The sequence below is a fragment of the Leucoraja erinacea genome, chromosome 16, assembly GCF_028641065.1.
Source record: "Leucoraja erinacea ecotype New England chromosome 16, Leri_hhj_1, whole genome shotgun sequence".
NCBI lineage: Eukaryota > Metazoa > Chordata > Chondrichthyes > Rajiformes > Rajidae > Leucoraja > Leucoraja erinaceus.
Genome location: NC_073392.1, coordinates 43,269,101 through 43,286,206, shown reverse-complemented (window position 1 = coordinate 43,286,206; position 17,106 = coordinate 43,269,101). Strand labels below are relative to the sequence as shown.

Genomic DNA, 17,106 nt, shown 5'->3' with positions numbered 1-17,106 from the left:
CAACTTTGGTCATTTAATGTAGTATACTTTTATATTATCATTTTTAACCATATTTTGGCTGGGGCGGTGGTGGGCGAAGATACGATAGCAACATCTAAGAGGCATTTAGACAGACACGTGAACAGGTGGAGTTTGGAGGGATATAGACCACGTGCAGGCAAATGGGATTAGTTTAAATGGACATCATGATCATCCCATTTGTCTGTGCTGTACAATGTTATATAGTATTATTGCTTAACAAAGAGAGCAAATTTTAAATGATTGGGCATTTGAAGTTTCAGATGCTTTTGTTGAAACAACCTGTTCATGTAAATATTCTGAGGATAGGACCCAGATATCCACAGAGCATGTGTTTATTACAGTTATGAAAGCAAGCTGTTTGGATACTCAGTTCCACAGTGGAACTGGAGCACTTGCGTTTAGGCCAAAGGGGAAGTGATTCAGAGGGGATCCGAGGAATTTGGATTCTGAAACAGATTTAAGATGTATCAAGACAACACTTGAATTGCCAGGGCATTGAAGGTGAGGGAACAAATGCTGAGAAACAGAATTAGTGTGTAACCTATGGTTGTTCTGGACATAGCCGCTGTTTGAATGTGTGGTGTGACTCTTGAGGCCAGACTTGCTGTTTCCCCACTGTCACCCTGCTGTTCTGTTTCTCATAACCCCCAGTTTTCTAAATGTAGTACTAGAGCATGAGGAAAGCTACTCTACAATTTCTAGGTTTTGCACACAGACCAGCGTTTCCACTTTGAAGGAAATTACCCGAAATGTTCAAAATTCTGGTTGTCTCAAGTCAAGTCAAGTCAAGTTTATTTGTCACATACACATACGAGATGTGCAGTGAAATGAAAGTGGCAATGCTTTTGTGCAAAAGACAAACAAGCAAACAACCAAACAAACTATAAACACAATCATAACACACATATTCTTTTACATAATAAATAATGGAATGAAAAACGTTCAGTAGAGTTAGTCCCTGGTCAGATAGGCATTTACAGTCCGAATGGCCTCTGGGAAGAAACTCCTTCTCAACCTCTCCATTCTCACCGTATGGCAACGGAGGCGTTTGCCTGACCGTAGCAGCTGGAACAGTCCGTTGCAGGGGTGGAAGGGGTCTCTCATGATATTGTTGGCACTGGAGTTGCACCTCCTGCTGTATAGTTCCTGCAGGGGGGCAAGTGAAGTTCCCATAGTGCGTTCGGCCGAACGCACTACTCTCTGCAGAGCCTTCTTGTCCTTGGCAGAGCAATTCCCAAACCAGATGGTAATGTTCTCGGACAAGATGCTTTCCACCGCCGCTGTGTAGAAGCACTGGAGGATCCTCGGAGACACTCTGAAATTCCTCAATTGCCTGAGGTGGTAAAGGCGCTGCCTTGCCTAACTCACAAGTGCTGAGGCGTGTGATGCCCATGTCATATCCTCGGAGATGTGGACTCCCAGATATTTAAAACAGTTCACCCTATCCACAGGATCCCCATTTATCTTTGGGTAATTTTAGGAAAATTAAATAATTATGGGAAATTTCCAGGCCCAGTAAGCCTTCCCCACCAGCACATGTGCGACTGCCGCCCCAACTGCTCATGTGCGGATACCGGGCCCACTGCACACACGCGGGGAGATGCGAAGCGGTCCAATCAGGCCCGGGAAAAAAGTGTATATTTACGACCATCCACGCCTGCGCAGTTGGGGGAGGCCCGTCAACCGCGTCATAATTGAAAATGGCACCGGTGACGCGTTAGGGACGCCGTCTCCCCGCGCATGCGCAGTGGGCCCGGTATCCGCACTTGGGCAGTTGGGGCGGCAGTCGCACATGCGCAGTTGGGGAAGGCTTACCTCCAAATTCCAGCTAATTTGGAATTCTATTTCAGGATAATAAATTTTGAGGTGTGGAAGCACTGACATACTCATTGTGCAGTGCTTAATTCAGGTACTGACAGCTCCTTTCCCTGCAGATATTGCTACATGATCAGCAGCGAAGAAGAAAATCATTTTTGCTATTCATGGTTGTAGCTGCCCACAGAGATTTTGTGAGCTTTGAGCTAAAACTTGTTCAGTTCCAATGCATGTTCTGGGAGGTCACCCTCTACAGTGAACTATGGCGTGCATCAGCTGGACAAGAAACCGTGAGGTTCTAAAACCAATCATATGGAAGAATCCTCAAGGGTGCACATACAGTCTAAACCAGATTAAATTAAAAATAGATTTAAATAATATAGAGAAAGCAAAATAAAGTTTGTGATGAAAAGATAATTTCTTGAATTAATATTACAATTCTGATAAACGTATGCACTCTGGGGAGATAGTCATTCAGAAAGGATATACAGATAAGCAGGATGTTTGCATTTACAGTACTGCGGTGTCATTGCATTAAATTGTATTAGTGATAATTAATTCTGTTATTGCCAAAGATTAAATGTTGAAATTGTGATTTCATAGGCACCCTTTACACCATTTATCACTGAACTGATGTACCAGAACTTGAGACACTTGATAGAGCCATCTTCTGTCGAAAATAAGGACACAAGCTGCATTCACTACCTCATGCTTCCACAAGTAAGGTATGATGTTTTCCATATTATTCCAACATAAGTACATTTTCTTAAAAAAGAAGTTTAACAACATTTCAAAAACAGTGTTATTCCAGTTAAGAATTTTGAAATATATTAAATTATGCAATTTAATTTTTTTTTAATCCTGTTAAGTAACAGAGCTGTCAAAATATATTTTGAATAAGCTATTTAATTTATAATTTTTGTTATCGTGATTGGTCAACATGCAGTATGAACTTCCAAATGTTTAATGGTTTAATTTACATATTTCAATTTGAAGCCTTTCATCCTTGTGCTTTTATCGTTTCCCCTCATCTTATTTGCATTTCACATTTAGTTTTACCCATTTGTCTGGTCTCTGCAAGTGATTTCTTTAAAAATGTTAAAACCTGTTTTTCTTATCTGAATCCCAAAATCTACTTGCAAGTTTGTTTTTGGGTGCAATTTGTATTGGTTAACCATTAAGCAATACCATTTACCCCATCAGTTATCAGGGAATCTACTGGATGCTAGCTGGTTTGTGGTTCTAAAATTGGTATTGTACAGTGGATGTATGAAATAAAAAATGTGAATGATGTCAGAGAAACCTGAAGAAAATTAATGTTGTGATGAGCTTGTCTATACTTTGTGGCCACTGGTTTGGTGTGCAAGAAAACACCAGTTGGATGGCCCCAGTAACTTGGGTACAGTATATTTATGGATCATAGACCAACATATTTTCTGCCATGTTCAAAATCCTACTGAAATATCCTTGAATCTTTTTTATGTATTATATGAATGATCACTTTGGATGATGCTTCATAAACAAAGCATGGCTTGTAGACTTTTACATATTGTATTTTCAATTTATTGAATCTCCTGAACATTTACAGTCTATTCCATTAATCATATTGAAGGTGGCAGTGGTTCAAGATGACTATTATGCTTGAGAATTTCATTGATATTTAACTTGAGTGACACTGGAAATAAGCAGTTGACATTATCCTTTGGGAATGTGATTGATCTCTGTTAGGTAACAGCTTTCTATTTACTCATTCTCATTGGACAATAAAAGTCTGTGGGGTAGAAGGGATTGAGGGTACAGGCGCATAAATCACTAAAAGTACCAAAGCCAATAAACAAAAAAAAAAACTATATTTCAAGAGGGATAAAAAAAAAACTGAAGTAATAATAATATATGACGTTGGTTAGTTTGAAAGTCTCAACAGCAATTCAAACAATTATTTGCGCTGATCAATGCCCTTTCCCCTGCATTTCATAATACTTTGGAATATATATCACGTTACTCTTTGTTTTGCTTCTATTTAGCTTGTCCTGAACTTCCATTTTCTTTGTAGCGAAGTCTTAAATCCTACCGTCATTTCTGTTGTGTTTGTTAAGTAATCACTTATGACTTGTTTTTCCCCTAGGGAGTCCATTATTGATAGACGCATTGAGACAGCAGTTGCCCAAATGCAGTCAGTTATTGAGCTTGGAAGAGTAATACGAGACAGGAAGACACTTCCAGTTAAGGTCAGTCATCGTGGATCTCGCACCTATACCTTTTATTAAAATATTTTTTGATTTTGGCTTGAAATATGAACTATTTAATTTACTGTGCTTATCCAGAGACACTGACTATAATTGCAGAGCTTGCAAATTCTTCCTCGGACAATGCTGATTCTACTCCCTGCTTCTGCTTCCTCCCATATTCCACCGCTGTGCTTTAAGGTTAATTTGCAGCTATGAATTGCCACTTGGTGTAGGTTAATGGCACAGAGAAATTGAAGGGTATGTGAAAGATAACACATTACAGAGCTGCAGTGGAAATGGGGAAAAGATTGATGGGAACACATGAGAATACAGATGGTGGTATCTTGAGCAAATGCAAACCATTAGAGAGATTCAGGGCTAGGCAGCATCTGTGGACGGAAATGGACAGATGATGTTTTAGGTCAGGTGGAGGGAAGGTAACTGGGAGACAGAGTTGAGGGGAAAGAGTGTGTGGATCCAGGTAAGGAGGAATTGTTCGACAGATGAGTCAGATTGGGGAGAGAATGGAGGAGATATTAACCAAGGCTGGAGGTGATAAATGGAAAAAATAATGGAAGCAAATTATGAAATTTGATAAGAAGGGAAGGTGGGGAGTAAAATGTAGAACTAGAGGAGGGATGGTGTTTAATTTGGAACAGGGGAAAGGGAAAATAAAATGGGGGACTTGGACAGGTGGATGATGTGAATGAAGGAGCAGAAAGGGTCCGGGGAAAAGAAAGCTATGCGGAGGCGAGTGGTGGGTAGATAAGAAGGGAGGGTGGTTTTTACCTGAAATTGGAGAACTTGATTCAACACAGGCATATTAGTTTCATATTAGTTTATTTGAAATTTTATACAAATTAAATCTTTGATTCTGCATTATATTTATCAGTAGAGATTTTTTCATACCTTTGCAAATATTTTGCTTGCTCTTTTTGTCAGTTGGAGGTTTGTATGTAAATTACATTTTATTCATCTGTTTTTTTACCCATTTGTGGTTCAGCAGTTCAAGAATGGTAAATTAAACACTGTACTATGCGTACAAATTAACTTACACAATCAAGAAAATGTAATGATATTTCACATTATTATAGTGTTAATTGATGTGCATTAAAATCTTATGGTTATAGAGTCATGGAGTTGTACCTTACAAATAGGCCCTTCGGCCCAACGGGCCTGTGCCAGTCATCATACCTATCTGTACACATACCACTTGCCTGCATTCATTCCATATCCCTCAATGACGTGCTTATTCAAGTATCTGTCGATAATTTAAAAAAATATTGTTACCTACCCCCGTCACCTTTTTTGGCAATTCATTCCAGTTATTAACTTTAGTCTTTGTGTGCAAAAATTACCTCACAGACCCCCTTTTAATGTTATTGTCTTTTGGGTCAGTTTCCATATTTGCATCTTTTTCCTTGTTTTCTTTCCTGGCTGCATTTTTCATGATATGACATGGATATGACATGGGCATCACACGCCTCAGCACTCATGAGTAAGGCAAGGCAGCGCCTTTACCACCTCAGGCAATTGAGGAAATTCAGAGTGTCTCTGAGGATCCTCCAGTGCTTCTACGAAGCGGCTGTGGAAAGCATCTTGTCCGGAAACATTACCATCTGGTTTGGGAATTGCTCTGCCCAGGACAAGAAGGCTCTGCAGAGAGTAGTGCGTTCCGCCGAACGCACTATGGGAACTTCACTCACCCCCCTGCAGGAACTATACATCAGGAGGTGCAACTCCAGAGCCAATAAAATCATGGGAGACCCCTTCCACCCATGCAACGGACTGTTCCAGCTGCTACGGTCAGGCAAACACCTCCGTTGCCATGCTGTGAGAACGGAGAGGTTGAGAAGGAGTTTCTTCCCAGAGGCCATTCGGACTGTAAACTCCTATCTCACCAGGGACTAACTTTACTGAACGTTTTTCCTTCCAATATTTAATATGTAAAAGAATATGTGCGTGTTTGTGATTGTGTTTATAGTTTGTTTGGTTGTTTGTTTGTTTGTCTTTTTGCACAAAGTCCGCGAGCATTGCCACTTCCATTTCACTGCACATCTCGTATGTGTATGTGACTAATAAACTTGACTTGACTTGACTTTTCAGTGATGTGACAAATGTTAGAATTACGAGTGAAAGGCTTCTTCAATTAATTTGTTTTCTAGTATCCTTTGAAAGAAGTTGTGGTTATTCAGAAGGATTCAGAAGCACTGGAAGAAATCAGATCCTTGGAAAAATATATTCTCGAGGTATGATCATATTTATTTTAAATTATCTGAATTTTTAAAATGTAAATATTAAAATTATTTTGTGATGGCCCTCAGTCCTAAGGTTTGAGCCATCCTGTGGGGTCAGTGCTGATTGGATTTTTCTATATATTGTTTTCACTTTTGATGTTTTCTCCATTGACTTTTCTTGTATACCTTTCACCTTTATTTTGAACCTCCTTTGGCAATAATTATTTTCCTCAAACCAATTACTTTATTTCATCCTGTTGTCTCTAATTGCTCTGTTCATTTTATTATATAATCACTAGCTATCCAATTCCACCACTAAAAACCAGTCGGGACAGTAAATTACCAAACTGTAAATAACAAATTTAACAAACCACATTTGACATTGGTCAATTTTGTGTTCAATCACTGGTAGAAGTGCTAGTGTGCAGTAGTGTCTAAAGCAAGTTTTTTCTTCTTGTAACTTAAATGAATTTAATTCTGAGGAATGGAGTTCCTCGTTTTTTGCAAAATGTGTGTGTAGTTGAGCTTGTTGAGCGTTGGAAGTAGTGCTTAAGCCCATTGATGATGGCAATGGAAGAAGTAAAAGGGTGCATGTTGATTTGCTTAGACATGCAAAAAATGCTTTGGAAGAACCAGGAGATGGGATGTTTAAAAAAGTGATGGTCACTCTTATAAGCTGAAAGAAGAAGGGTAAGGAAAGTGCTTTTAAGTGATGACACTAGTGGTATGTGGAGGTGGTATCACATGGAAGTGGTAGAAATGCTGGAGGTTGACTTGTTGAATGTGAGGATGAGGGATGTTGGAAGGAGAAGACTGGTTCTTATGGGAGGGCAGGGAGGAGTTGAGAGCAGAGGGCTGGAACTGGGGCAGGCATCTTCTCAGCATTGTAAGAAGAGATCTGATGGTGGTAAAGGAGCTGCAAAATGCAATAGTCTAAAGGAACCATTGTAGGAAGAAATATTGGCACCTGTGAGAGTTGGTGTGCTAATTATTTTTGGCAGTTAACTAAAATGGCAGTCGAGAAATTAGGAAAGGGAAGTGTTGGACAGGGATCATATGAAATCAAGAGTGTCAAATATGTTTTAATGCCATTTGTACCAGGATTGGAACAATGAAATTCTTACTTGCTACATTAATGCAGTAAGTAAACAAATAATAATAAATAATACAATGTAGTGCGTGGGTCTCAGAATGAGGCAAGTAGTCCGCAGTTTGAGAAGCACTATACTTTATTTCCTCCCGGTTCAGGGGAAGACGAAACCAGGGGAAGATGGCACCCAAACCCTGCCTTTTATACCCTCCGGCTAAGGACCGCCTCCGGACTGCACCACTCCTGTGCCGAGGGGTTCGGCAGTATAATGGGACGACCCTTAGGAGCCGCCACAGGACCCCCCCCCAGAACCAGAGGCACAAAACGCACCAGCGGGCGCACGACCCGGCCGGCCCGCGTGCGGAAGTCAGCAGATCCCGGGGCTTGCGGGGCGTAGGTGGAGGGACAGGTCGAGGGGCCGGCGGGAGGACAGGTGGAGTGACAGGTGGAGGGAGTCGTGAGGGGGGACGCCCTCGGGGCCGAGGTTGAGCAACCAGCACCGGCTGGTCAATGTCCAGGTGCGCCGGCTTCAAACGGTCAATCGACACGGCATCCGGCCGGCCCCCCATGTCCAGGACAAAAGTCGACTGCCCGTGTTCCAGCACCCGGAACGGGCCCTCGTACGGCCTCTGAAGTGGCGTCCGGTGGGCATCATGGCGCAGGAAGACGTATGGGCAGACCGTGAGGGCCATTGGCACGTGTGGTCGAAATGTCCCATGGCGGGATGTCGGGACGAGTGCGAGCCTGCCAACTCGCTCGCGAAGGCGTTGAAGGGCGGAGGAGGGCGTTTCCTGATGCTCCGGCGCCGACGGCACAAACTCCCCGGGCACTGTGAGTGTTGACCCGTACACCAGCTCCGCCGATGATGAGGCCAAGTCCTCTTTGGGAGCGGTCCGGATGCCCAGCATGACCCACGGCAACTCGTCCATCCAGTCCGGGCCGGTGAGCCGTGCCTTCAATGCCGCCTTCAGCTGCCGGTGGAACCTCTCCACCAGACCGTTAGCCTGCGGGTGGTAAGCCGTGGTGTGGTGCAGCTGCACCCCCAGCAAGCGAGCCATGGCTGACCACAGCTCGGAGGTGAACTGTGGCCCCCGGTCGGAGGAGATGTGCGCCGGCACCCCGAAGCGAGCAATCCAGTGCGCGGACAACGCACGAGCACACGTAGCCGATGAGGTGTCAGCCAACGGAATGGCCTCCGGCCACCGCGTGAAGCGGTCCACCATGGTCAAAAGGTGGGTGATGCCCCGGGACGGTGGAAGGGGCCCCACAATGTCCACGTGGAGATGGTCGAACCGCCGGTGAGGTAGACCGAACTCCTGGAGAGGTGCGCGGACATGGCGCTGGATCTTTGCTGTCTGGCACGGGATGCAGGTGCGAGCCCAATGGGCAACTTGCTTGCGCAGACCGTGCCACATGAAGCGAGCTGCCACCAGTGCCGTTGTTGCCCGGATTGATGGGTGAGCCAGTCCGTGGATGACCTCGAACACTCTCCGGCGCCAGGTGGCAGGGACGATGGGGCGCGGCTGACCGGACGACACATCGCACAGGATTGTCATACCCCCAGGACCGAGAGGGACATCCTCAAGGCGGAGGCCGGAGATGGCAGTCCGGTAGGCGGGCACCTCGTCGTCCGTGAGCTGTGCCGCCGCCAGAGCAGAATAGTCCAATCCGGGCGCCACCTCGAACACGGCATTTATAGCAGGGCGGGACAATGCGTCGGCCACCCGGTTCTCTTTCCCCTTGACGTAGCGGATGGCTGTGGTGTACTCGGAGATGTAAGCTAAGCTGCTGACGTGCGGACCAGGGGTCGGAAACCTTCTGCAGGGCGAAAGTGAGCGGCTTATGGTCGGTGTAGGCAGTGAACGGGCGGCCCTCCAGGAAGTAACGAAAATGGCGCACAGCCAGGTACAGAGCCAGGAGCTCACGATCGAACGCACTGTACTTGGTCTGCGCGCGGTTGAGGTGCCGACTGAAGAAGGCCAGAGGCCGCCAAACTCCGCCCGTCAGCTGCTCCAGCACAGCACCAACTGCCGACTCCGAGGCATCCACAGTGAGAGCAGTCGGGGCATCTTCCCGCGGGTGCACCAGCAGCACGGCCCGAGCAAGGGCCTCCTTCGCGCCGTCGAAAGCTGCCGACGCCTCGTGGGTCCACTCAACGCTCTTCGGCTGCCCACCCGCCAGAAGTTGATACAGGGGCCGCATGATGTGGGCTGCGGATGGCACGAAACGATGGTAGAATGCCACCATGCCGACAAATTCCTGCAGGCCGCGCACCGTGCGTGGGCGGGGAAACCGACGGACTGCGTCAACCCTGTCAGGTAGGGGAACTGCGCCTAGCGCAGTCACGCGGTGGCCGAGAAAGTCAATTTCGTTGACCCCAAAACGGCACTTGTCCAGGTTGATGGCCAAACCATGCTCGCTGAGCCGCTGACAGAGCTTTCGAAGGTGAGCGCAGTGTTCCTGCTGCGAGCGGCTGGCCACCAGGATGTCGTCCAGGTACACGAACACGAATTCGAGGTCCCGACAAACCCCGTCCATGAGGCGCTGAAAGGCCTGTGCAGCGTTCTTGAGGCCGAACGGCATCCGAGTAAACTCGTAAAGCCCGAATGGCGTGATGATAGCCGTCTTGGGTACGTCATCCGGGTGAACCGGGATCTGGTTATAACCCCGCACCAGATCCACTTTAGAAAAAAATGTGGCCCCAGCCAAATGGGCCGTGAAGTCCTGGATGTGGGGTACGGGGTATCGATCCGCTGTTGTTGCAGCGTTCAGCCGTCGGTAATCCCCACAAGGTCGCCAGCCCCCGCTTGACTTAGGGACCATGTGGAGTGGGGACGCCCAAGGGCTGCTCGAAGGGCGGACGATCCCCAAGGCCTCCATCGTGCGGAATTCCCGCCGTGCCAGACGCAGTTTATCTGGTGGCAGTCGTCGTGCTCGTTCATGGAGGGGTGGGCCGGTAGTCGGGATATAATGTACAACTCCGTGGCTGGGGGTTGCTGAATGAAACTGCGGAGTGAGAATGTCCGGGAACGCAGCCAAGATTCGTGCGTATCGGGAGTCCACGGACGCCAGTACCGCCACAACAACAAATTAATGATCAGTAACTAGACATTTAGGGTGCAAAACCAAAGTACTTAGTGTAACCAAAAACAAAGTCCTTAGTAGATCGTTGCTGTGATGGGTTGTGGTTAGAGTTGTGTAGTGTGGTTTAAAAGCCTGATGGTTGCTGGGAAGAAGCTGTTCATGAACTTTGAGATCACCTTTCTCAGATTCCTGTACCACCTTCTCTATGGTAGCAGCAAGATGAGAGTGTGGCCAGGGTGGTGTGGGTCTTTGACACTAGCTATGCCTCCTGTACATCCCTTCATTGATGGAGAGATCATTATCCATGATGCACTGGGCAATCCCTCCCACTTTCTGCAGCCTCCTTCATTCCTAGGATTTCAAGTTACTGAACTAGGCCTTGATGCAACCTGTCAGTATGTTCTCACCAGTAGAAGCTTGATATTTAGGAGTTTGATAGACTTTGGCAACATATCAAATCTCCTCAAGAAGTACTGGCGTTGATGATTTTTCTATGTGATGCATCAATGCGCTGGCTCCAGGACAGATCTTCAGAGATATGCACCCACAGGAACCTGAAGCTCATGACTCTGCATTACCATGCCATCGATGAAGTCGGGTTTATTGATCCTCGGCTTTCGCCTTACAAAGTCTATAATTAGCTCATTGATCTTGCTGACGTTGAATTTTGTTCTGGCACCATTCACTCAGTCTATCAATCTATCTTCTGTAGCCTCATTAATCGTTACCCATGGTTCGTCCAACAATGGTGGTATTTGAGTTGTGTCAAGCTGCACAGTCATGGGTATAGAGAGAGCAGACCAGGGACTAGAGCATGGACTGAGAACGTAGCCCTGAGGGGCTCCTGCACTGTGGAGGAAGTGTTGATCCAATTTCATAATGATTGAGGTCTGCAGATGAGGAAGGTGAGGATCCAATTACATTGGGACAAGCAAATTCCCAGTACCCTGTGTTTGATAAGTTTAGAGGAGATGATGATGTTGAACGGCAAGCTGTAGTTGATGTGCGTGTTCTTCTTGTCCTAGTGCTCCAATGCAGAGTGGAGAGTTAGCAAGATCAGATCTGTTGTGCAACTACACTGGGGCACTCTAGAATTATAGTGGTTACTAGACTAAGTGAGACCCGTTGGGTCCCTGCATCACACGGGAAGGCTGACCACCAACGCAATATTCCACCTCCACCAATTCCAATACTGCTCGCCAGTGGGGGGGGGGGGTGTTTGTTGCACTAGTATGGGTGTTGCGGGCTGAAGGTACTGGTTTCCAGAGGGCTAGTATAGACATTGTGCACCGTATGGATGCTTGGGCAGGCATCCAACTGTTGCAACGATTTTAAAAGCCAAGCCAAGGCAAACAATTGGGCTGCAGCTACCCGACAACCAAAATTCATTTTGTGAACTCAAACTTGTTAAAAAGGGCGAGGCAAACAATTGGGCTGCAATAATATCTCTCATTTTTCATCGACGGAAAAAATCCTCCGCACTCATACGGCGGAGGGGGGCTCTCAGCGAGGTGGCCAAAAATGATTGCCGCAGGTGGCGCCGTTCTCTCGGAAATCACAGCACAGTCGGCCAAAGGCGGTCAAGATTTAGTAATATAGATAGGTTCTTACTAAGGCAAGAGTTGATTGCGTCATAGAAGTGGTTTGGGGGATTCCCGTTCATTGTGGTTGCAGTATTAATTTTGTTTTCTCATACCCTTGCCCTTCGCAACCAGAATCCAGTCAGGGTTCTTCTACTTACACCTGGCCAGCTTGTGCATTCAAAGGATCATTACCATTTCAGCCTCTTCAAGTGTAATGCCCATACTAATATATTTTCTTCTTCTTAAGCATCTTGATGCAATTTCACTGCAACACCTCGATTCGCTGTCATGTCATCCCTTGGATCTATGGCCAAAAGCATACCAGCACTTTTACTTCCTTAGAAGGCTAAGGAAATTTGTCGTCTCCAGTAACTTTTACCAATTTCTACAGTTGGCTGGCTTAAGAGTTCTGATGGAGGGTTTTTGATGTGAAACATTAACTTAATTTTTCTTCCCACAACCTGATCATGCTGAGTATTTCCAGCAATTCCTTTTTTTAATTAATGGGATTAAATTGCCTGTGCATTATAGAACTCAACTCATTCATCTACTTTTAAAACTTTGGTTTGCTCATTGAACCAATCCACTCTGGTATAGTTTAGTGTTCATTTATGTACATTAACATTTTTATGGGAGAGACCAGTAATTTTTTTTAGACAAAAAATGTGCCATTATGCATATCAATTGTAAATCAAGCTATTTCTTTTTTGTCCATCCCTTCATTTTAGTAATCTTTTTGTAATAAAATTGAAGAGCATAAAATTACATTTTGAAAAAAATTAAAATCTAGTCTTACACTTTTAGAGGCGCTGGTACCATTACAAAAAGAGTACAAGGAAAGAAACATAGAAAATAGGTGCAGGAGTAGGCCATTCGGCCCTTCGAGCCTGCACCGCCATTCAATATGATCATGGCTGATCATCCAACTCAGTATCCCGTACCTGCCTTCTCTCTATACCCTCTGATCCCCTTAGCCACAAGTGCCACATCTAACTCCCTCTTAAATATAGCTAATGAACTGGCCTCAACTACCTTCTGTGGCAGACTTTGATCAAACATTTTACCCTATTTGGAAGTAGCCAGATCATTGTTAGAATGTGCTTACACTTTCATAAGTAATAAGTGGAATCCACATCATAAATAATTTAACTTTGTTGGGGCACATGATTGGAATCCCTAATGGATTCTGGCATGTAATTTTGTTTCTCAACATACATAGTTGTTAATACAGTACCTGTGGTTCATCAAGCAAAGTGCTGTCTGTGAATAATGAAGTCAACACTGAAATGTTTCAGTTTATTACCGTGTAGAGAGCTGTTTGAGATTTGTGGTGCCAAAATACACTATGTCACTTACTGTAAAAATTGGTCTCCTTGTTTAAGGATGCCTGTAACCACGTCAAAGTTAGTTTACTAGACAAGTAACAGGAATTGGTTCTTAACCATCTGAGGAAAAGTTGGAAGTGCTAACCACTTATCCGTTGGAGTTTAGAAGATTGAGGGATGACTTGTTTGAAATGTATAAGATTCTCTGGGCCCTGATAAGATGTACATGGAAGGAGGTTTCTTTTAGAGTGATAATGTGTGGAAACAGACCCATCAGCCCAGCTAACATGTCCCAGCAACACCAGTCCCACCTGCCTGTATTTGGTATATATCCTTCCAAACCTGTCCTATCCATGTACCTGTCTAATTGTTTATTAAATGATGGGATAGTCCCTGCCTCAACTACCTCCTCTGGCAGCTTGTTCCATACACCCACCACCCTTTGTGTGAAAAAGTCACCCTTCAGATTCCTAGTATATATTTCCCTCTTCACCTTCAACCTATGCCCTCTCTGGTCCTCAATTTGCCTACTCTGGGCACGAGATTCTGCATTGTGCATTTTGTGAGAGATGCTAAATTATGGAATAACTGCTTAAAAAATAACAGTTCTCTTTTAAAAGTGAGATTTAGAGTTCAGCTGCTTTTTTCAAAGCTTTGTGACTGAGTTGATTGGTTTGAAGGCTGACAGTATCTTTCTGGACACAGTTAGGGAAAACATCATGGAGTCCACCAAAATTTTCTTGATAGATTCTTATTGTCAATATTAAAAGTTTTAGTAGAAATTTGAATTGATCTATACATTTGGTTTTGTGTGTGTGTGTGTGTGCGCATAAAACGATTCTCAAGTTATTACTGAAAATGTTCAAAAATCTGACAAGACTTTTAATTTTAAAACGACTGTCTTTCGCTCATGACGTCACAACGGGTCTGCGTCGTGTCCCGTCTTCTTCGCGCTGCAAGTGACATCACCCCCCCCCCAACTGCTCCTCCCCCCCCCAGTTATTTAAAAGACGCAGAAAGAACGAGCAAGTTGGACCCTTTACTCGCCCTGGTTCGGCGCATGGCGGGGACGTTGCTGCCACAGGCCGAGCTCGGCGATTGTACCTGGACCTGGGCAGAAGCGGAGCCTGGAGCTGGAGTGATTGAGTATTGCGTTCGGGAACCAGCCCTCCCCTGTGACATCGCGCATCCCCCCCCTCACCCTCTCAAACTCCCCCCCCCTCCCTGTCCCCCCGCTCCCTCTCTGCCCCCCCCCACTCCGCCCCCTGCTCCCTCTGCCTCCCCGCCCCCTCTGCCCGTGCCCGCCCTCTGCCCCTGCCCCTGCCCTCCCTCTGCCCCTGCCTGCCCTCTGCCCTGCCCTCCCTCTGCCCCTGCCCCTGCCCTCCCTCTGCCCCTGCCCTCCCTCTGCCCCTGCCCTCCCTCTGCCCCTGCCCCTGCCCTCCCTCTGCCCCTGCCTGCCCTCTGCCCCTGCCCTCCCTCTGCCCCTGCCCCTGCCCTCCCTCCCTGCCCCCTGCCCCTGCCCTCCCTGCCCCTGCCCCCTCTGCCCTCCCTCTGTCCCTGCCCTCCCTCTGCCCCTGCCCCTGCCCTCCCTCTGCCCCTGCCTGCCCTCTGTCCCTGCCCTCCCTCTGCCCCTGCCTGCCCTCTGCCCTGCCCTCCCTCTGTCCCTGCCCTCCCTCTGTCCCTGCCCTCCCTCTGTCCCTGCCCTCCCTCTGTCCCTGCCCTCCCTCTGCCCCTGCCTGCCCTCTGCCCTGCCCTCCTGCCCCTGCCCCTCCCTGCTGCCCTGCCCTGCCCTCTGCTGCCCTCCCTCCCTGCCCTCCCTCTGCCCCTGCCCCTGCCCTGCCCCCTGTCCCTGCCCTCCCTCTGCCCCTGCCCTCCCTCTGCCCCTGCCCTGCCCTCTGCCCCTGCCCCCCTCTGCCCCTGCCCCCCTCTGCCCCCCCTCTCTGCCCCCTCTGCCCTCTGCCCTCCCTCTGCCCCTCCTGCCCTCTGCCCCTGCCCTCCCTCTGCCCCCCCTCCCTCCCTCTGCCCCTGTCCCCCCTCTGCCCCCCCTCCCTCTGCCCCTGCCCTCCCTCTGCCCCTGCCCGCTCTCTGCCCCTGGCCCTCCCTCTGCCCCTGCCCGCTCTCTGCTCCTCTGCCCCTGCCCGCCCTCTGCCTCTGCCTGCCTGCCCTCCCTCTGCCCCTGCCCTCCCCTCCTGACCCCTGCCTGCTCTCTGCCCCTGCCCCCCTCTGCCCCTGCCCTGCCCTCCCTCTGCCCCTGACCGCTCTCTGCCCCTGCCCTCTCTGTGTCCCTGCCCTCTCTCCCTCTCTCTAGCCGTGCATGCGAGTTGGGGGCTATGCGTGAGTGGAGAGGGCAGGGATTGGGTAAATGGAGCGAATGAATAATATAAATATAATATCAAGTGTGTGTGTATGTGCGGTGGTTAGTGTGAGTGTGTGTGCGTGCGTGTGGGGGGGGGGGGGGGGGGGTTAGTGTGGGAAAAAGGGCCACAAACCCCCCCCCCCCCCCCCCCCCCCCTCCTCTGCCTGCTTGGTCTAGTCAACATTAAAATGTGGATGAAAAAGATGGTGGATCTGTATTGCCATTTATAAATTATTACTATTGCTATAATCCTAACTTTTGTCTCTGACATAGTTTGAACAGTATTCTATGAGGATATGCCGGTTGTGTCCAAAAATTATAGTGATGAAAGAGATTGTGGTATAATTCAAATTAATGCATTAGTGAAACAGATGAATATTTTGTTAAACTCTCGGGAAGTCTTGAAAAAAAGAATATTTATTTCATAGCCCAGGCCAATTAAAGGAGTTAAATATTTATAATTTCATAAGAAATCATCTCAACAAATAATATGGTTGCCACTTCATCAATTCCCCTACCATTCCCAGGCCACTTGCGAGGCCACATGCAATCTGGAGAACGGCATCTCATCTTCTGCTTGGGTAACCTACAACCCAACAGCATGAACAGTTAAATTCTCCAAGTTTGGGTAACCTTCTCAACCCCCACCCCTGAATCTCTCTTCTTCTGATCTAACCAGGTCTTTTAATGCACATCTTTTTTCTCCATCACTCCATCTTCCCATCAACCCTCCCTCTTATTTCACATAGCACCCCTTGCCCTCCTTTCTTTTCAGTTTTTACTATCCACAGCCCAGTTATCATCTCCAGCCTTTGCGACCATCTCCACCCTCCCCTCCCCCACAGAACCATTTATCTTTCAACTTTTCCTTTTCTGGATCCATCCATCACTTGGCAGCTCTTGCACCGCCCCTTCCACTTGCCTCTTTCTACCAGCTATCTCCCCTTTACTTGAAGAAGGCGCCTGAACTTGGAATGGTGTCTCAACATTCCTTTCACCGATATTGCCTGACCCGTTGAGTTCCTCCAGCAGGATCGGTTTTGTTCAAGATCACAGAATCTGCAGTCTCTTGTGTTGCAACAAATAATGTGGTTTTTCATCTTTTTCTACTAAAATGTTGCACTTTCATTAATTTATCTAGAGAGTTAAAAAACATGTGTATAAAACCATAAGAACGTAAGTTTCTTATAGAAACTTACAAAATTCTTAAGGGGTTGGACAGGCTAGATGCAGGAAGATTGTTCCCGATGTTGGGGAAGTCCAGGACAAGGGGTCACAGCTAAAGGATAAGGGGGAAATCCTTTAAAACCGAGATGAGAAGAACCTTTTTCACACAGAGAGTGGTGAATCTCTGGAACTCTCTGCCG

The 17,106-nt window shown here is 47.0% G+C and overlaps 1 protein-coding gene across 2 annotated transcripts in view; it reads left to right on the top strand.

Moving 5' to 3' along the window:
• The window catches only part of iars1 (isoleucyl-tRNA synthetase 1), a 174,257-nt gene that overhangs the window by 100,282 nt on the left and 56,869 nt on the right, over nucleotides 1–17,106 (top strand). For both annotated transcript variants that reach the window (XM_055648264.1, XM_055648265.1), the window contains 3 exons: nucleotides 2,440–2,561; nucleotides 3,962–4,064; nucleotides 6,230–6,313. In XM_055648264.1, coding sequence (XP_055504239.1) covers nucleotides 2,440–2,561; nucleotides 3,962–4,064; nucleotides 6,230–6,313 — 309 coding nt within the window. The remainder of the gene's footprint in view (nucleotides 1–2,439; nucleotides 2,562–3,961; nucleotides 4,065–6,229; nucleotides 6,314–17,106) is intronic.